The sequence below is a fragment of the Cygnus olor genome, chromosome 11 (genome assembly GCF_009769625.2).
Source record: "Cygnus olor isolate bCygOlo1 chromosome 11, bCygOlo1.pri.v2, whole genome shotgun sequence".
In the NCBI taxonomy this organism is placed as follows: Eukaryota; Metazoa; Chordata; class Aves; order Anseriformes; family Anatidae; genus Cygnus; species Cygnus olor.
The window spans coordinates 12,322,274-12,336,714 of record NC_049179.1 but is presented as its reverse complement, the minus strand read 5'-3'; the positions used below and the strand labels follow the sequence as shown (position 1 = coordinate 12,336,714).

General features: G+C 37.0%; 1 protein-coding gene across 7 annotated transcripts in view; it reads right to left on the bottom strand.

Annotated features, from left to right (window-relative positions):
• The window catches only part of ADAMTSL3 (ADAMTS like 3), a 190,456-nt gene that overhangs the window by 37,427 nt on the left and 138,588 nt on the right, over positions 1–14,441 (bottom strand). For all 7 annotated transcript variants that reach the window (XM_040569593.1, XM_040569594.1, XM_040569597.1 and 4 more), the window contains 3 exons: positions 13,608–13,755; positions 12,095–12,179; positions 5,010–5,296 (listed from right to left, as the gene is read on the bottom strand). In XM_040569593.1, the coding sequence (XP_040425527.1) occupies positions 5,010–5,296; positions 12,095–12,179; positions 13,608–13,755 (520 nt within the window). The remainder of the gene's footprint in view (positions 1–5,009; positions 5,297–12,094; positions 12,180–13,607; positions 13,756–14,441) is intronic.

Sequence of the window (14,441 nt, the reverse complement as noted above, 5' to 3'; positions counted from 1 at the left end):
ACTATTCTGTGCTACGCACCTTCAACTTTGCTGATCTCACTGCATTCCTGTGGGAAAACTATACTCAGAGGTGATGTTGCTCTAGACCAGGTTGTGATAAGTAATATCTTAATATCTCACACAAAGGAGGGGAATGAAATGAAATTCCATTCAGACCATCTAAGTCAGCAGTAATCCCACAGGAACTTTATATCACAGTGTTATAAAAATTAAACTGGTCAGCCAAATGAACAAAAGGCATGCCATACCAGGTGACTGAAGCTTGCCACCTGGAGTTCATTAAACCACTTCTGCCTTTCAGCACAACCTACCTAACTTTCATTGTGTTACCAGAATAAAACGTTGATAATGTTGTGTATCCTTCATTTGACTTAACTACAGGGCACAAAGTGAAATAGTGATTCCTCCCCACGGGGGCCTTATTTCAAGAAAAACTGCACCCTCACTTCATGCTGTAAGGACAAAACATATATTGCAGAGCTGTTAAAACATCCTCCTTCCCCCTCCTTCCTGTTCCTTGGTTTTCAGTTTAAGGACTCTATTCAATAAATAACTACACCTAATTGATGCAGCATTTGCTTGAGCGTAGTTGTCAAAACGTCTCAACAATTAGTCAGATTTCTCACCCCCAACTATAATTTTACATTAGTTGGGAACTTCAATCGTGGATAACTTTCTTATTCTATGTAAATTGGAAAATGGAAAAATCCATTATTCAAACAAGCAAAGTTTTATATGTATGCCTTTCTTGGCTTATAATATAAACATAGTAGATAATTTAACTAAAACATTATGTATGCAGCAGGGAGCATTAAGTATTTTTACAGTAATCTGATGCACTATTGTAGTAATTATCCTACTATTCAGTGAAATAGAATATTTTCTATTTTAACCCAGCATTCAAACCACATACATTTACATTCTTTTACAAGCTTTTCTGTGCAGTGAAATATACAGTGTATGAAGCTGTGTTAAAAGATCAGAAAGCTTGGAAATAAAAGAAAACTCACAGACTTTTTGTTTCTGCCTTTTACTTATTTATTTAAGAGTAAAAAGAAAATGGGGGTTGAAAGTTGCTGTGTGTGTAAGAGGTTGGATGTCTTCAGCTGTGTGCCTGGAAGAGGAAGGACAGACATTTATTTCTATCAGACACTCTCTGTTTGATGACTGCTTAAAAACATGCACTATCAGTTGAAAACAACTCAGAAGAAGTTCCAAGTCTGACATGTGCTTAAGCCTTTCTGTAAATCTATTCACACTGGCAATGCTATTATATGCTCCTTCTGCAAAAGAGTAAACAGCCTCTGTAGTTAATGAAACCAGTTAAAGGAGTAACCAGTTACCAAATTGCCTATAACAATATAGCAAATGCTCTTGACTTTATTTGCAAGATTCACAACAGCCATTGTTTTCCTTAAAAAACCTTAGATTTGGCTAGAATCCATTGGGTTTTTAAGAATCTCAGGTTTCTTATAAATAAGATAGTAAATTTCTAGCCATTATGGTCCAGACAAGAGCCTGAAAACAAAACTTGACTGCACCCTAAAGGTTCCAAAGCCACAACCTATGGGGGAGGGGGAATAAAAAACAAAACAAAACAAAACAAAAAAAAAAAAAAAAAAAGGAAGTGCTTATGTATTTATTTTTAATCTTATTATTTTTAAGCCTATATAATGATTTTGGAGGGCCTGAATCATAATTTTTGAAGTACTTGGAATATAAATAACATTTTAGAACAGAGACCCAGAAAGAGCTTGGTTATTTTTTATGTGGAGAACATATCCATTTAAAATATTGTAGGCTAGTTAAATGATTGACAACACTAAAAAATACTACAGTTTACAAGAAAAACATTTATTCTCATCAGGCATACTCATTATTCTGATAATAACTATTGCTTCTCACTCATAATATTATGAAAATTAAACTTGTGCTTATGTTGAAGGCTCTGGCATCAGGACCAAAGATTTTCATATTGAAAAAAAAAAAAACATTCTGGGAAAACAAGAGCAAATCCTGAGACCTCCAAGCGATTTCTACTACAAAGAATACTCCTAGTCATCTTTGCCACCAGAGCACACTGTTGGCTTATTTTCAGCTTGGGATTTCTTCAAGTACTGAAGATCTTTAGTTTTCAGGATTGTTACAGAGTTTCCTACAGATCTTAAAGGTGATGTCTGCCTGGTGAAAATCTGGACATCTTTTATTTGTACTCATGGAAAGATGGGTGAAAGTATTAATTATGATAGGAGGCATAATACAACGTAGCAGTCCTCAAAGGCAGTATGATTTATAGCACCCAATACACTGCTTGACAAGCCACACAGATTTGGTGCAGAAAGTACACAAAATGACCCAATACTTATGTTACCAATGCTCTAGAACCCGGTAAACAGGGTGAACTGGAAAGTAAAGGTGATGTTAGATAATGTGCTGCAGATCCTTATCTTTCTGTAATTCTAATACCTCAAAAGTAATGTTACCATCTGCATTTTTACATTTGGTTTGGAGATAGGCCAGAAGAGAGTTTAAATTAAAAGTCTAGTCTGTATGAAGATCTAAAAAATGAAAAAGAAAGAAAAGTGCAAGTGACAAGCACTGAAACAGTGGTTCAGTCCTTGCTCATACCATGGCTATAAACCTTGTAGCCTACTTAGACCCTGCAGACTTTTCCCTCATTCAGAGAGGGACAAGCGCTAAGAAAGGAGGGGGGAAGTTCCAAGGACACAGAAACCCACAGGAATTTATTTTAATAGCCACTGCTAGATACATGTATTCTAGAGAAAAAGTGCCTAATATAATTTACATCACACTGGAATATTCCAAACTCAGACAACATTTATTTCTTGTAACCGAAGAGTTCATCTAATTGAAATGAGATTTGAACATAAAACTTAGCAGAAAGGGATCAGATCCTTTGAACTACACAATGGAAAAATAGTAGACACAGTGAGATCATTAGTTAGTACACTGCAATAAGTTGGAAACAGAAGAGATGTCTGGTTTCCTTAAAACTATTTATCGGCAGGTAATTTTTGGTCTGTTTGAAAGTGTTTGCCAAGGCAGCAAGAAGACCAGAACTGATAGAAGGAAAAAATCACTATTACCTAACTAGCATAACAGTAAAGGACTTCTGAAGCAGTTCATTGATAAAATATCCTGACAACTTCCCACATTTCCCGGGAGCAGCACATAAGAAAAATGTCTAGACATAGTACCAGTGATACCACAGAAGTCTCAAGAACAGAAAAAGACATTTACTTTCAAACTTCTTTAAATGGCTCATTCCTACTGCACATCAAATGGTTAGATTATTATGAGCACCTACAGGAAAATTCTGGGTCAGGCAACCTCACAAATTCACCACAGGGCAGAATTCATACTCAACTCCATCAGGAACAAAATTAAGCCAGATGTGATTCTGTTCATCAGTCATTTTGAATTTCCTTTGTATCAGCAAATGAAACTGCTGTCTTCAGTATAGCCTCCTTAAATTACCTTTAGTTTGCACTCTAAGTGCAATTTGTGAATGTTTTTGCACGGACAAACTCACATGTGAAAACACTGGCAATGCAAATATGCACGTGTAACAGCAGGCAAAGATTAGAGATGATTTCAGCCTAGACTTCCACTGATCTTCTCAAAATTCAAAAACTTTGGAGTCTTAGAACAACTCTGAGAAAGATATTGGCTAAAAAGTAATAAAGTACATTTAAGATGGCAATTAAATGATTTTACATTACAAAAATCACTTGGGATCTGAAATAAACTACAAATTCAGTAGTAATGAAAGCCTCATTTCTGCTTATTTCTAAAAAACAATTCCCTCAAAATGAAGAAAAAGAGACACTCTGTAGCAATAGCTGTTGCTACCATCACACTGGTATACATACATAGTTGCAGTATAGCCTTGCTATTGGTCATGTCCACTGAAGGTAGTGGAGGAGTAAGATGCATCACCTTTTGTGCATGTGATGTTATTCCTATGGATCAATATTATCAGCAAATAGCAGTAGTAACTGATAAAGGATGCACTTATCAGTCACTTACCATAGCGTTCAGGGGCATCCATCCCAAATTCTGTCTTCAAGTTTTGAACTGGTGAATAATACAAAAGAAGGCTGCTTTCTATGAGCTCTAGACTGGGCTCTTCACTTCCCATTGTAGCTGCTCCCCCCTTTCCTACATTTTTTATTTCTTCTATGGGTACAACTGTCTTCACTTCCCACTGATGTCATTATTCCTGTCATATATAGGTGTGTTCACAATTCCACTGCCTCCACTTAACACTTCATAACTCACTTCTGTGTTCAGTCCCAAAGTACTGTATGTAGTAGCAACACCAGCAACCTTGTCTAGTTACATGTACTTAGGACGACAGGGAGATTCGATTACATCCGAAAAGGAATGTGCCTAACTACCTGCAGACAGATGTATGGCACGGAGTTCCTATAGAGTGATATACTGTACGAAGACCTAAACAAACTCCTGTTTGATCTTAAAGTTAGTCAGACTGAAAACAATCTATATTACACATAATTTTCTATGTGTAATAATATATAGAAAACATAATTTTGTATTCCTACTCCACTGCAGAAGATTGTAGCATTTTGGAAGATAATGATTAATTAACAAGGGAATTCATCAGGCCCATCACTGATGCATTAAATGTACTGTTACCACCAATTGCCTGGCAGCCAAGATTCCTGCAGCAATAAGACTGAAGAAAGTTTCTCTGGCAAAGAGTTCTTGCACTTTACTTAGTCAAATAAACACTGCTGCTTGAATGTATGAAATAAAGAAAACGTAGTTTAAATTACTCCACTGATAAGCTAAAAATAAGTATTAAAGTTGAAGCTCCATGTTTTTCTACATATCAGCATAGCTAGTTCAGGTTGACACTAATAGAAGAAACAGTAATTTCAAACAATTCCGAATTCTCACAAGTCAGGATTAAAAATAAATAAATAAATAAATAAAAGGAGAAAAGAAAGGTTAAATAAAAGTACCTCCAAGACATGTGGCTGAACAAGGAGTAAAACCAATGTATTCCCAGTCATAAATCACACTCCCATCTTCAGCATGTGAAAATTCTGGTGTGTAGGGGACAGGATCACTGTCACAGGATGGCTGGTGACATACTCGTTCCGTGGGGGGCTTCTCATCTTCACATTCCTCCTCAGGCAGTTCTACCTCGGTCTGAGTAAATGCAAGAAGAATTCGGCACTTCACATCTCGCACCTGTATGCCATTGCCACATGTGGCACTGCATGGAGACCAAGGCTCTGGAATAAACCTGCAAATGATCACAGTGCAATAAAAACATTTGAATTTAACTCCATATACTTGGGTCCAGGTGTGCACAGAGACAGCATAGCTAAAACATAAATGTATGCCTATACACAAGGCAGGCAATGCATGGTACTATTCCATGTTTAAATTGAATGCATAATCAAGTGTGTTATTTTAAACCAGACCATTTCTCAAAATTCAATACAGAAGAAAAGATGTAGGAAAAAGGCAAAAGAAGGCAAGAGCAAAAATAAAATAAAATAAAATCATGAGGAACAGGGAAAACTGTATCTTTTTAGGAGGGGAAAAAAAAGACTTCACCTAGATCTCCTTGCAAACTCCCACAGCAGAAAAAGAGGAAAAATTCCATGAAGACATAACTGTACAATACATTTAGCTCCCCAGGTACACAAAGTTAGGCATATACCAGAAGTGTATTTGCCATCTAATTAAATCTATGAGAAAGGCGGTCACCATTTGTCATACTAATAATCAGAGACCAGACAGAAGAAAAGCACTTTCAAATGTAGCCCTCTCCAGTGCGCAACACCTCAGGCTGTTCTTCAAGATTTAATCTTGTAAGAAGCCTCTCATCTTCAATAAAGAGGTCTAACTAGCTCAGTCTATAATCCATCATTTTTATTAGAAGGCGTTTATGCTCCTGATGAACTGTAGTAAAATTTTATTTTACAGATCATGACTTTACTAAATAAAAGTAGTTTTCAGTCTATAATATTCTCTGACTTTGAGGGTCACATTAATATCTGATGATAATTTTCAATATGACACTAAAGCCACGGGGCTGAATTTCATTAATAAAGTCATCTTGAGTAGCTTTGGGGTACAATTTATAAGAAATCAAATAGAGTTTCACAGAACATTTTTTACAAAGGTTGCAGTTGCACTTTATTATATGCTCAAATACAGATGATGATCAAAATACAGCTGGCAGACGTAAGAGAACATATTTGACCAATGCTAAAATGTATATGAAAGGAAAAAATCAAATTAGGATTCAAAGATTTTCTCCTTATCTTTGGTTAAGAATATTCTTCCTCTGTACTGTAGGAAAGCTGCCTTATGAATATAGGAACAGTTGTATAAGACTGACTAAAAATTGTATTTACAATCTGCATACACAGTAAGCATAGAAAAATGTCAACACAGCGTGGCTGATCCTGTGGAGAGTTTATCATCTTGAGCCAACTAGTTCTTGCCAGTATATACAGAGGAAGAATCAAATACGAAAAAGGAGAACACATGAGTGGATAGCCTGTGCGGATACTCGAACTCATTTCATGGCATAGTCACCCAAGCTATCCTTGTGATAGACCCCAAAACAGATTGTTTCCTGTGGAAGAAAAGAATATCTGTTCTTCCTAATTCTAAGAAAAGTTAAAAGGTAAATAACTACTGCTTAAGGAGAAGTCCCTGACAGACTTCAGTAAAGGACTCAGTATTCCCTGCTCCTACTGAAACCAAGGAAAACTAAAAGTGCTCACCACCTCACAGGTTTGACAACCTTTGAAGTACACAACCAGTTTGATTTTTATTGAAAGAGTGTTGTCAAAATGATGGATGGTTGTGTCCTACAGTGGTAAAAAAAAATAAAAATGAGTAAACGTCATATCAGTGCAACTTAATGGGTCGTTGAGTTCAATGGCAAATCTAGCAGTGGTCAATGGCCAGATGCTTTTGATAATGAATTCTAAATGAATATCTGTGGGAAAAGATGCGAAGGAAGGATTTCTCTTACTCCAGCAGATAAACTCAGTGTAACCCTTAAATATCAGATTTCACAGTCTTCCCAAAGACAGTCATGCAAACTACCTAGGGCAGCCATGGCAAAATCACCCTCATTAAATGAAACACTTCAGCATGTGCCTGACTAAATGTATTAGCAGTCTTGAATTCTGTAGGACTGTAACATGCTCAGAGTTAAACTTGTGTTTAAGGGTTTTATTGGATCAAAGTCATTGTGCATAGGCTTACAAAACTCTGACTTCTTTCTCCAAAAATGACCGGTTTCTATATTAACAAAAATAAAAATGTATAAGTCCATTTGTAGTTATGTATCTAATTTGAAATACAAAATTGATGGACATTTACAGTTGAAAAGAGTTGGTCAGTGTTCTAACCACTAACCTAAGAGTTTACAGTCTGAAAGCAAGGAACTCTTTTTGGTAAAAGTATGACAGCAACGTACCAGAAATGTGTTAGTTTTGTATACTGTTAGCTGAATGCCTTAAAAAATTCCAGAAATAACGTATGATGCATTCTTCTGAAATCCTGTATAACTGAAAGGCAATTTTGAACCACAGCAATCCATTCATTTAGCAAACAATTGAAGAAACTCAGAAATATAAAGAAACTCAGAAAATTCTATCAGTCCTTTTCCGTGACTTATAGCAAGCCTATATTATAATTGAGGTTTTCCTGCTGAATATTAGTGTCTTGGATTTTACAGTGAAGATTAAAAAAAAACAAAAACAACAACACCCTAAAGTATGTTTTATTCTACCTTGGCATTTGCTAAGCTAGTCATGTGACTAGCTATTAAAGTCCTTAATTATAGGTACCTTAAAAAGAAGCCAATGGAGATGGTTAAAACAACAACAACAACAATAATAATAAATCAAACAAGGAACTAATTGAAGAGTGTGAGAGCTCCAGAGGTTGGCATTATATCTGAATTTTGAGTTCAGATTTATTTATTTATTTTTAAGATTTAATTTTCAACGTATTCTCAGCCAAAGTCTGTGACACGGATCATTAAATCAAATTCCATCAACCTTGGAAGTGATATTTTTTTTATTCAGTGGCATTCACAGCACACATATGGCAAGGCTTTGGATTTGATACTTCCCTGAAGCAAATGGAAATTCACCCTTCTTTTGTTGGGCATACACTCAGAGGGGTTTCAGGTCAGGATTAAGAAGCATCAAAGCACTTGTATTACGATGCCCTGTAAATCATCATGAATTTAAAATGGATTCAATCAGATGGCTGTAATTCTCAAACTTTTCTAAGACCTTTACATTTGTAGATGAGACTACTCTTTGATTAAAAAAAAAAAAAAAAAAAGGAAAGAAAAAATGCAGATTGGAGTAGGCACAAATTTTCACAATTAGAATTTTTCTACAGATATTCTTATCAGGGCAGTGTCAAAATCTTATACTTCCATTGTCATCTGTGCAGGTATTAATGATGTGCACACTACAGAAGCAGTGGAGAGTATGTCCACCCTGCATTGTTACCAGTTTAACACTAAGGAAAGCGTGCATTCACCTGCACGCTTGGAAAAAGCCTGTGTGGGATGACCTGGAAAATAAAGCAGTAACTTAAACTACTGATGGTAAAAAGGGGACTGACCAGCCCAACCCAACCCAATCAAATCTGAACTGAAAACTTAACTCAGCACAGCCTTCTCCAGCTTTCTGAAGACTTGGAAAACATGGTGTCTCTCTCTCACTCTCTCTTATTTTTTTTTTCTTAATGCCTGCAGTTCTTGTTTTCAGTTAAGACAGGAAATGCCTAAATCCTGAAAAAAAGGCTGCTCTTGTGATATTTCCAGTCCAACCCTACTGCGCCAATGGGCCTGGATAAAATTTTGCAGAAGCATCTAAAATGTTGGCTGCTTACTGGGGCAGAACTTCCACAGTGCTGGCACCCTACCCTTCCCTGAAGCACCACCCTTGCCTGATCTAAGTGGAGTTGCACTGTCAGTTTTTATCAACCTTGAGTGTAACGATATACATAATCACCAGAAAATTTTCAGAGAAGTGAAAAATGTGTAATTGTCTATCACCATGGGCACAATGGGGGCATTTCTGTGAAAATGACTGGGAAACACAATGAGCAGTAACCTTCATGAAACACACCATATTTCACCTTTACTGAGTGCAACTCCACAAACCAAGTAATTATTTTTCAGCTCGGGTTGCTGAAAAAATATATCAGCTTTTGAAGATATTTCAATTTTGTCCTAAACCATGACACGGAAAGGCAGTTGAGGTGTCTATTTCTTTAACTTATGATACAAAAAAGATGCAAAAATCTTGCTGAATCTTCTCTGTGAATCCCACTGTAACTAAGAAGGCTCGAGGGAAGAACATTTAAAATAATGATCGGTATCAACTGTCATCACATTCCACAACTGAAAACTAAAAAGGTCAGACCTACATTTTTCTTGGCCTCACTTTAAGGGCAGTCATTTTTTATATTACTAATAATAAAAAAAAGGAGCTTTTGAACGTTCCGTCTCTATGTAAATTCAGGACACCAACCGTGGTAGACCACAGCGGCAGAATTATTTATCTTCCACAAGCTCCTTTTGGCATATCCACCACTTGTGGGTTCTAAAACACAGCTGCATTTATTCTCTTATTCATTATCAACTAAAATATCACACGAAAGCATAGAAAGACAGTAGTAATAAGAGGATGGACTAGAAGTTGAGACTTCATATTGTGGTTTAAGTTTGTATGACAAGAGAATAACTAAAACTAGAAGTGATGGCATTTTACCAAGGAAATGATAAGCTTCCTGCTAGGGAGAGGTGGGCTATGAGTTATCACACTGGATCATGTGTAAATTACAAAAACAAAGTGAAACATATCCAAACCAGAAGGAAATCTTGTTATAATTTACTCTGGGAGAAGTAACAACCTACTGGTACAGTTTCTTTTAAAATCCTAAACCCTGACCCAAAAAACTTACTCCAGCTCGAAAAGACCAGAGCAGTTAGGGCATAAGATTTAAAGCATCTAGAGAGAAACTGCTTTGTTTGCAAAGCACTGTCTACATGACCAACAGGCAATCTGCAAAAACAAATGAGGTCAGGCATCAGTTATTTCTCATTTCTCCTTACTCGACAGCTTCCTTAGAAGAGTAAAGTAAGAGCAGGTGGCAGCAGGTAGAAATAAACAAATCTGGCTGGAGCATTAGAGCTGGGTCCCAGGAGAGCCCAGAGTACCCTGACTAGGAAAGCAAGAGAACCTCAGCAGCACAGTAGAGAGAAGGACAGATGACTAGGGTCATCAGCAAGAAGTGTCTGGAGAAACCTTTTAGATGTGGGTGAAGATGTTTCTGGAAAATGTGGAGGAAAGATCCTTGGGACACAGTAAGGATCAGGAATGAAAGTGAGGAAGAGCTAGAATTCCAGAGTAAGTGAAGAGAAAAAAAAAAACTAGGAAACTGCAATGCTGCAGAGCTATGACAGAACATACACTAAGAACACATGGCTGCATTCACACTGCGAGGCCACGGTGGAATAGATCAGTCATGTCTAGGAAGGCATGAATAACTGCTTTCTTTGTGAGGAAAAGGTAAGAGGGAACCCATTACAAAGGTTCCAGCTCAGCTCTATTATATTCTAAATATATTCTAAACTAGCATGCTGTGTCCCTGCCAGTCCTCCTTGCTTATTCTGTCAGACTGCTGCTGAAGAATCCTAAAAACCTAGAGACTACATTAGTGCACAGTTGCCACAGGATTATTTTGTAATGCTAGAGATGATTTTCTTTATTGCTTCATGCTGAATCCTCTTGAGATGTGGCCTCCTATATGTTCATCCTGATATGCTGACATTCAACAGGCACATTTGATTGCATCACTCCCTTTGACAATCACCCTTTATTTTTATAACTTTGCTACTACACTACCTGAATTCAGGGACCACCAATTTGGAGAGTGAAATAACCACTCACAGTAGGTTGACCCTTGACTTGAGAGTCTAGTCCAGGAAAAAGTTTAAAGTACAGTCACCATAACAATGCTAACACCTGTTTGGCAAGAGGTTTCCTCTGTGAGTCACTGCAGGTGTAAAGATTTTATTACTCATGATCACACCTGTTGATGCATGTGTGCCAAAAATCAGGAATAGCTAGATGGAGGAATTAAAATAAGAGGTTATGGGGCATACTCTGCTTTCAGATACAGCAATATAAATCCAAAGTTAGATGAGCTTCAGTAAGCTCATTTAAATTATTTTAAACTGTACCTGCTACAAACAAGTACAGAATTTGGCTAAACACAACAGAGTACTGTTCAAAAACTCTCACAAAACCCTTATAGAAAGATTCTACTTTCTAGAAAGTTATATACTAAATATTGAATATATTAGTTGAATATATGCATGAAATGTACACAGCGATACAAGCAACTTTGTAGATGTCCTAACATACAAGGGACAGGAACAAGTGTAGCTGGATTTAGGTTATGCTTTCATTCCCAGGACATAAGTGTTGTCAGGCTTACGCTCATCAGCTTTTAAGGGACTCAAAAAATCCAGATGTTATTTCACACACACGTGTGTAAAATGTCACAGCTTATCCCCACAGATTCAGCTAAGCTTATAGATCAGCAGGTTTTTCTCACTTCCTTTATGCATTGTTCCCCTCCCGCTCCAAGGAAATCCTGGCTACCCTACAAAGTACATTTTTAATAGAACCACTACATTCTTGAGGTAACAGCAATGTCTGGGATAAAACTGAACTTATTTACTGCACATCAGCTGAAATGCTTCCACATGCATTAATTTTAGTCTTAATTAAGTTAAATTAAGATCCCTTTACATTGCTTGAATGATAATAGGGACACTATTAATAGAGTAGCTCTGTGTCATCCAGAACAGGAGCTCCAGAAGCAAAGCTGTTGAGATGTAAAATTAGGAACAGCTCACAACACAACTCATCTCCAAGGAGGGCCAAATGTCAAAGCAAACTGCAGAGCAACAGTCGTTCCAGATGATCTGCAAAATATGCTGGAAATGTTTCTGCACTCTAAAAGACAGTGTACTTACGCTGGCTCTTCTGAGACTGTTCTGGTCTCTTCCATTTCATGTGCCTGTTTAAACCATGGCAATTTTGCTTCCACAGGGCTTTTTTCTGGTAGAGAAAGAGAAAATAAACACCTCAGCAATTCCTCCAAAAATAAAGCAAATAGTAGATGCTAGCATTATTCATCTTAACATTTCACACTTTACATTGCCTGTTGATCTAATGCTTTTGAATAAAGATGTACTGGATAATAAAACAAAATTGATTAGGAAATTTCTTCATGATGTTTGAGCTCCATCCTGACACTATGTTTCACTAATAGGGTACCAGTAATCCAGTTTTATTTCTATTTAATCTTTGACTTCTTTCCTACATCTTCCCCAAGTGCAGGCAGTTTCTGTTAGATTGTAGCTTATATTTCAGTGTAATGGGTTATCATCATAACCTAAGTTCATAGCTGAAAAAGAAGTCAGAACAAAGCAAAAACACATTATTCTGCAGATGGAGCGACTTCATTAGATTTTCATGTGAAATGTTATTTTTGCTAACCAAGTTAGCCAGCTTTACCAAAATTACAATTCACCATTAAAAAAAAAAAAAAATAATCAAAAATTCTAGCTTCTTTTATCTGTCTGAACATCCTAAACTTCTGTGATTTCTTTCTTGGGGTACTGTTAGATAGTTGAGGATGTCTACCTCCAAACCTAAGTGAAATCACAAAAGGTTCTTAGAATTTCAGTGCTGGTTTCTACCTCATGGTTTAACTCTGAAGTCTTTGTGCTTGAAGAATTGTCTGGAGTCTGAAAACATCATGTAGAGAAACATAAGGTCATCTACAGATAACCTGCACCTTTTCTGTGTAAATTTTTATGGTGGATGTCTGAAATGTAGGGGAAAAAAAAGAATGAAAGTAGCACCAACCGAAATTTTCTGGGCCCAGAGGGACAGAAATGAGCAAGGGACAAGACATACTACTTCCCCACCACCAGCCCAACACATACACCTTTTTTTTTCCTTTCACCTTCATATCTACTCTTTTATGCCCTAGCAACTCTTTTAGAGAATTTGCCATTTCATTCACCAGGCATTTTATATATACAAAAATGGAGGAGAAAGAAACTAGTTTGTCTATAACTCATTGAACTGATGAGGCCCACTGAGAATGTTGACACATTTCGTTTGTTTGCATCTCATAACATCCCAGATGACACATACAGACTATCATTCTCATTTCTAGTGTTACTGAACAACTCTTCCTCACCATCTTGAACTCGTTAATTCTGGTTTTCCCAGTTTGACCAAGCTGTATAGAGCTGGTTAGCATGTTCACTTCATGACAGTCTGACCACATTATCAGCAAAGAATATCAGCAGGACACTTTTCCTAGCACCAATAATTAAAATGCCTATTTCTGCCAAGACTGAAATAAGTCCTAGTAAATTCCAGCTTCTGGCATTTCTGAAAGGTTACCAGGGGCTTTTAATTCTCTTAACAAAAATGTAAAACAATAACAGACCCAGACAAAATTCCAGTTACCTCTTGGCTTGTGACACGGTATTGGCACGATGCACTCTTCTTTTATGTGAAGTTTAAGTTGTGGATTACAGCCACCGACATGCTGCCCACGGTGGTCAATACACAGCACTACTCGGTAACGTAAGCCTCGGCCACATGTGACTGTGCACTGCAGGAGACAATGTAATCATCTCATTCTCTTTTTTTTTTTATTCTATTTACAAATACTGACAAAAAGCAATTTTGGAGTACTGGTATGTTCTCTAAAGTCTTTCCAGAATTAATCAGATATCAGAGACACATGAATGTGACCTTGCATTGCTAGGTGAATAAAAAGAAGGTTGATGCTGGAAAAAATGCCTAAGTTTTGGGAATACAAATGATTTCTTGGGGTTCTATAAAGCTTATCTGATTGGCAACAGTCAAAAACAGAAGGGGCTATGTACTGAGAATATGCTCTCTCAGAGTGGTCATTTTCAGTTTAAGCTGGGTCAGACGTGCTGCAAGAACTGTTTCTTCACTACATGTCAGTGATGTCATTTGGATGAACTAAGGAATTATAGAAGCATTGAGCTATCTGACTGTATCAGATAACTACAGCCAAGATAAGTTGGCTTTATGTTCTTGTTCTTATAATGAAAGGTAAGAATGCTGGAAAATTACCCTTGCAGACATGTCAGCCCCTAGACAGCCATGCCTTTAGCTATTATATGGAGTGAAAGATTACATTTGTCAAGAACTGAGAGACAAACAACCTGATTGCAAAGGGGTCTGACCTCTGACTCTAATTTCTCCTCCGTGTAAAGCAAGAATTCAACAGGCATAAATAATTCTATGTGTTTTTCTCTACACAGA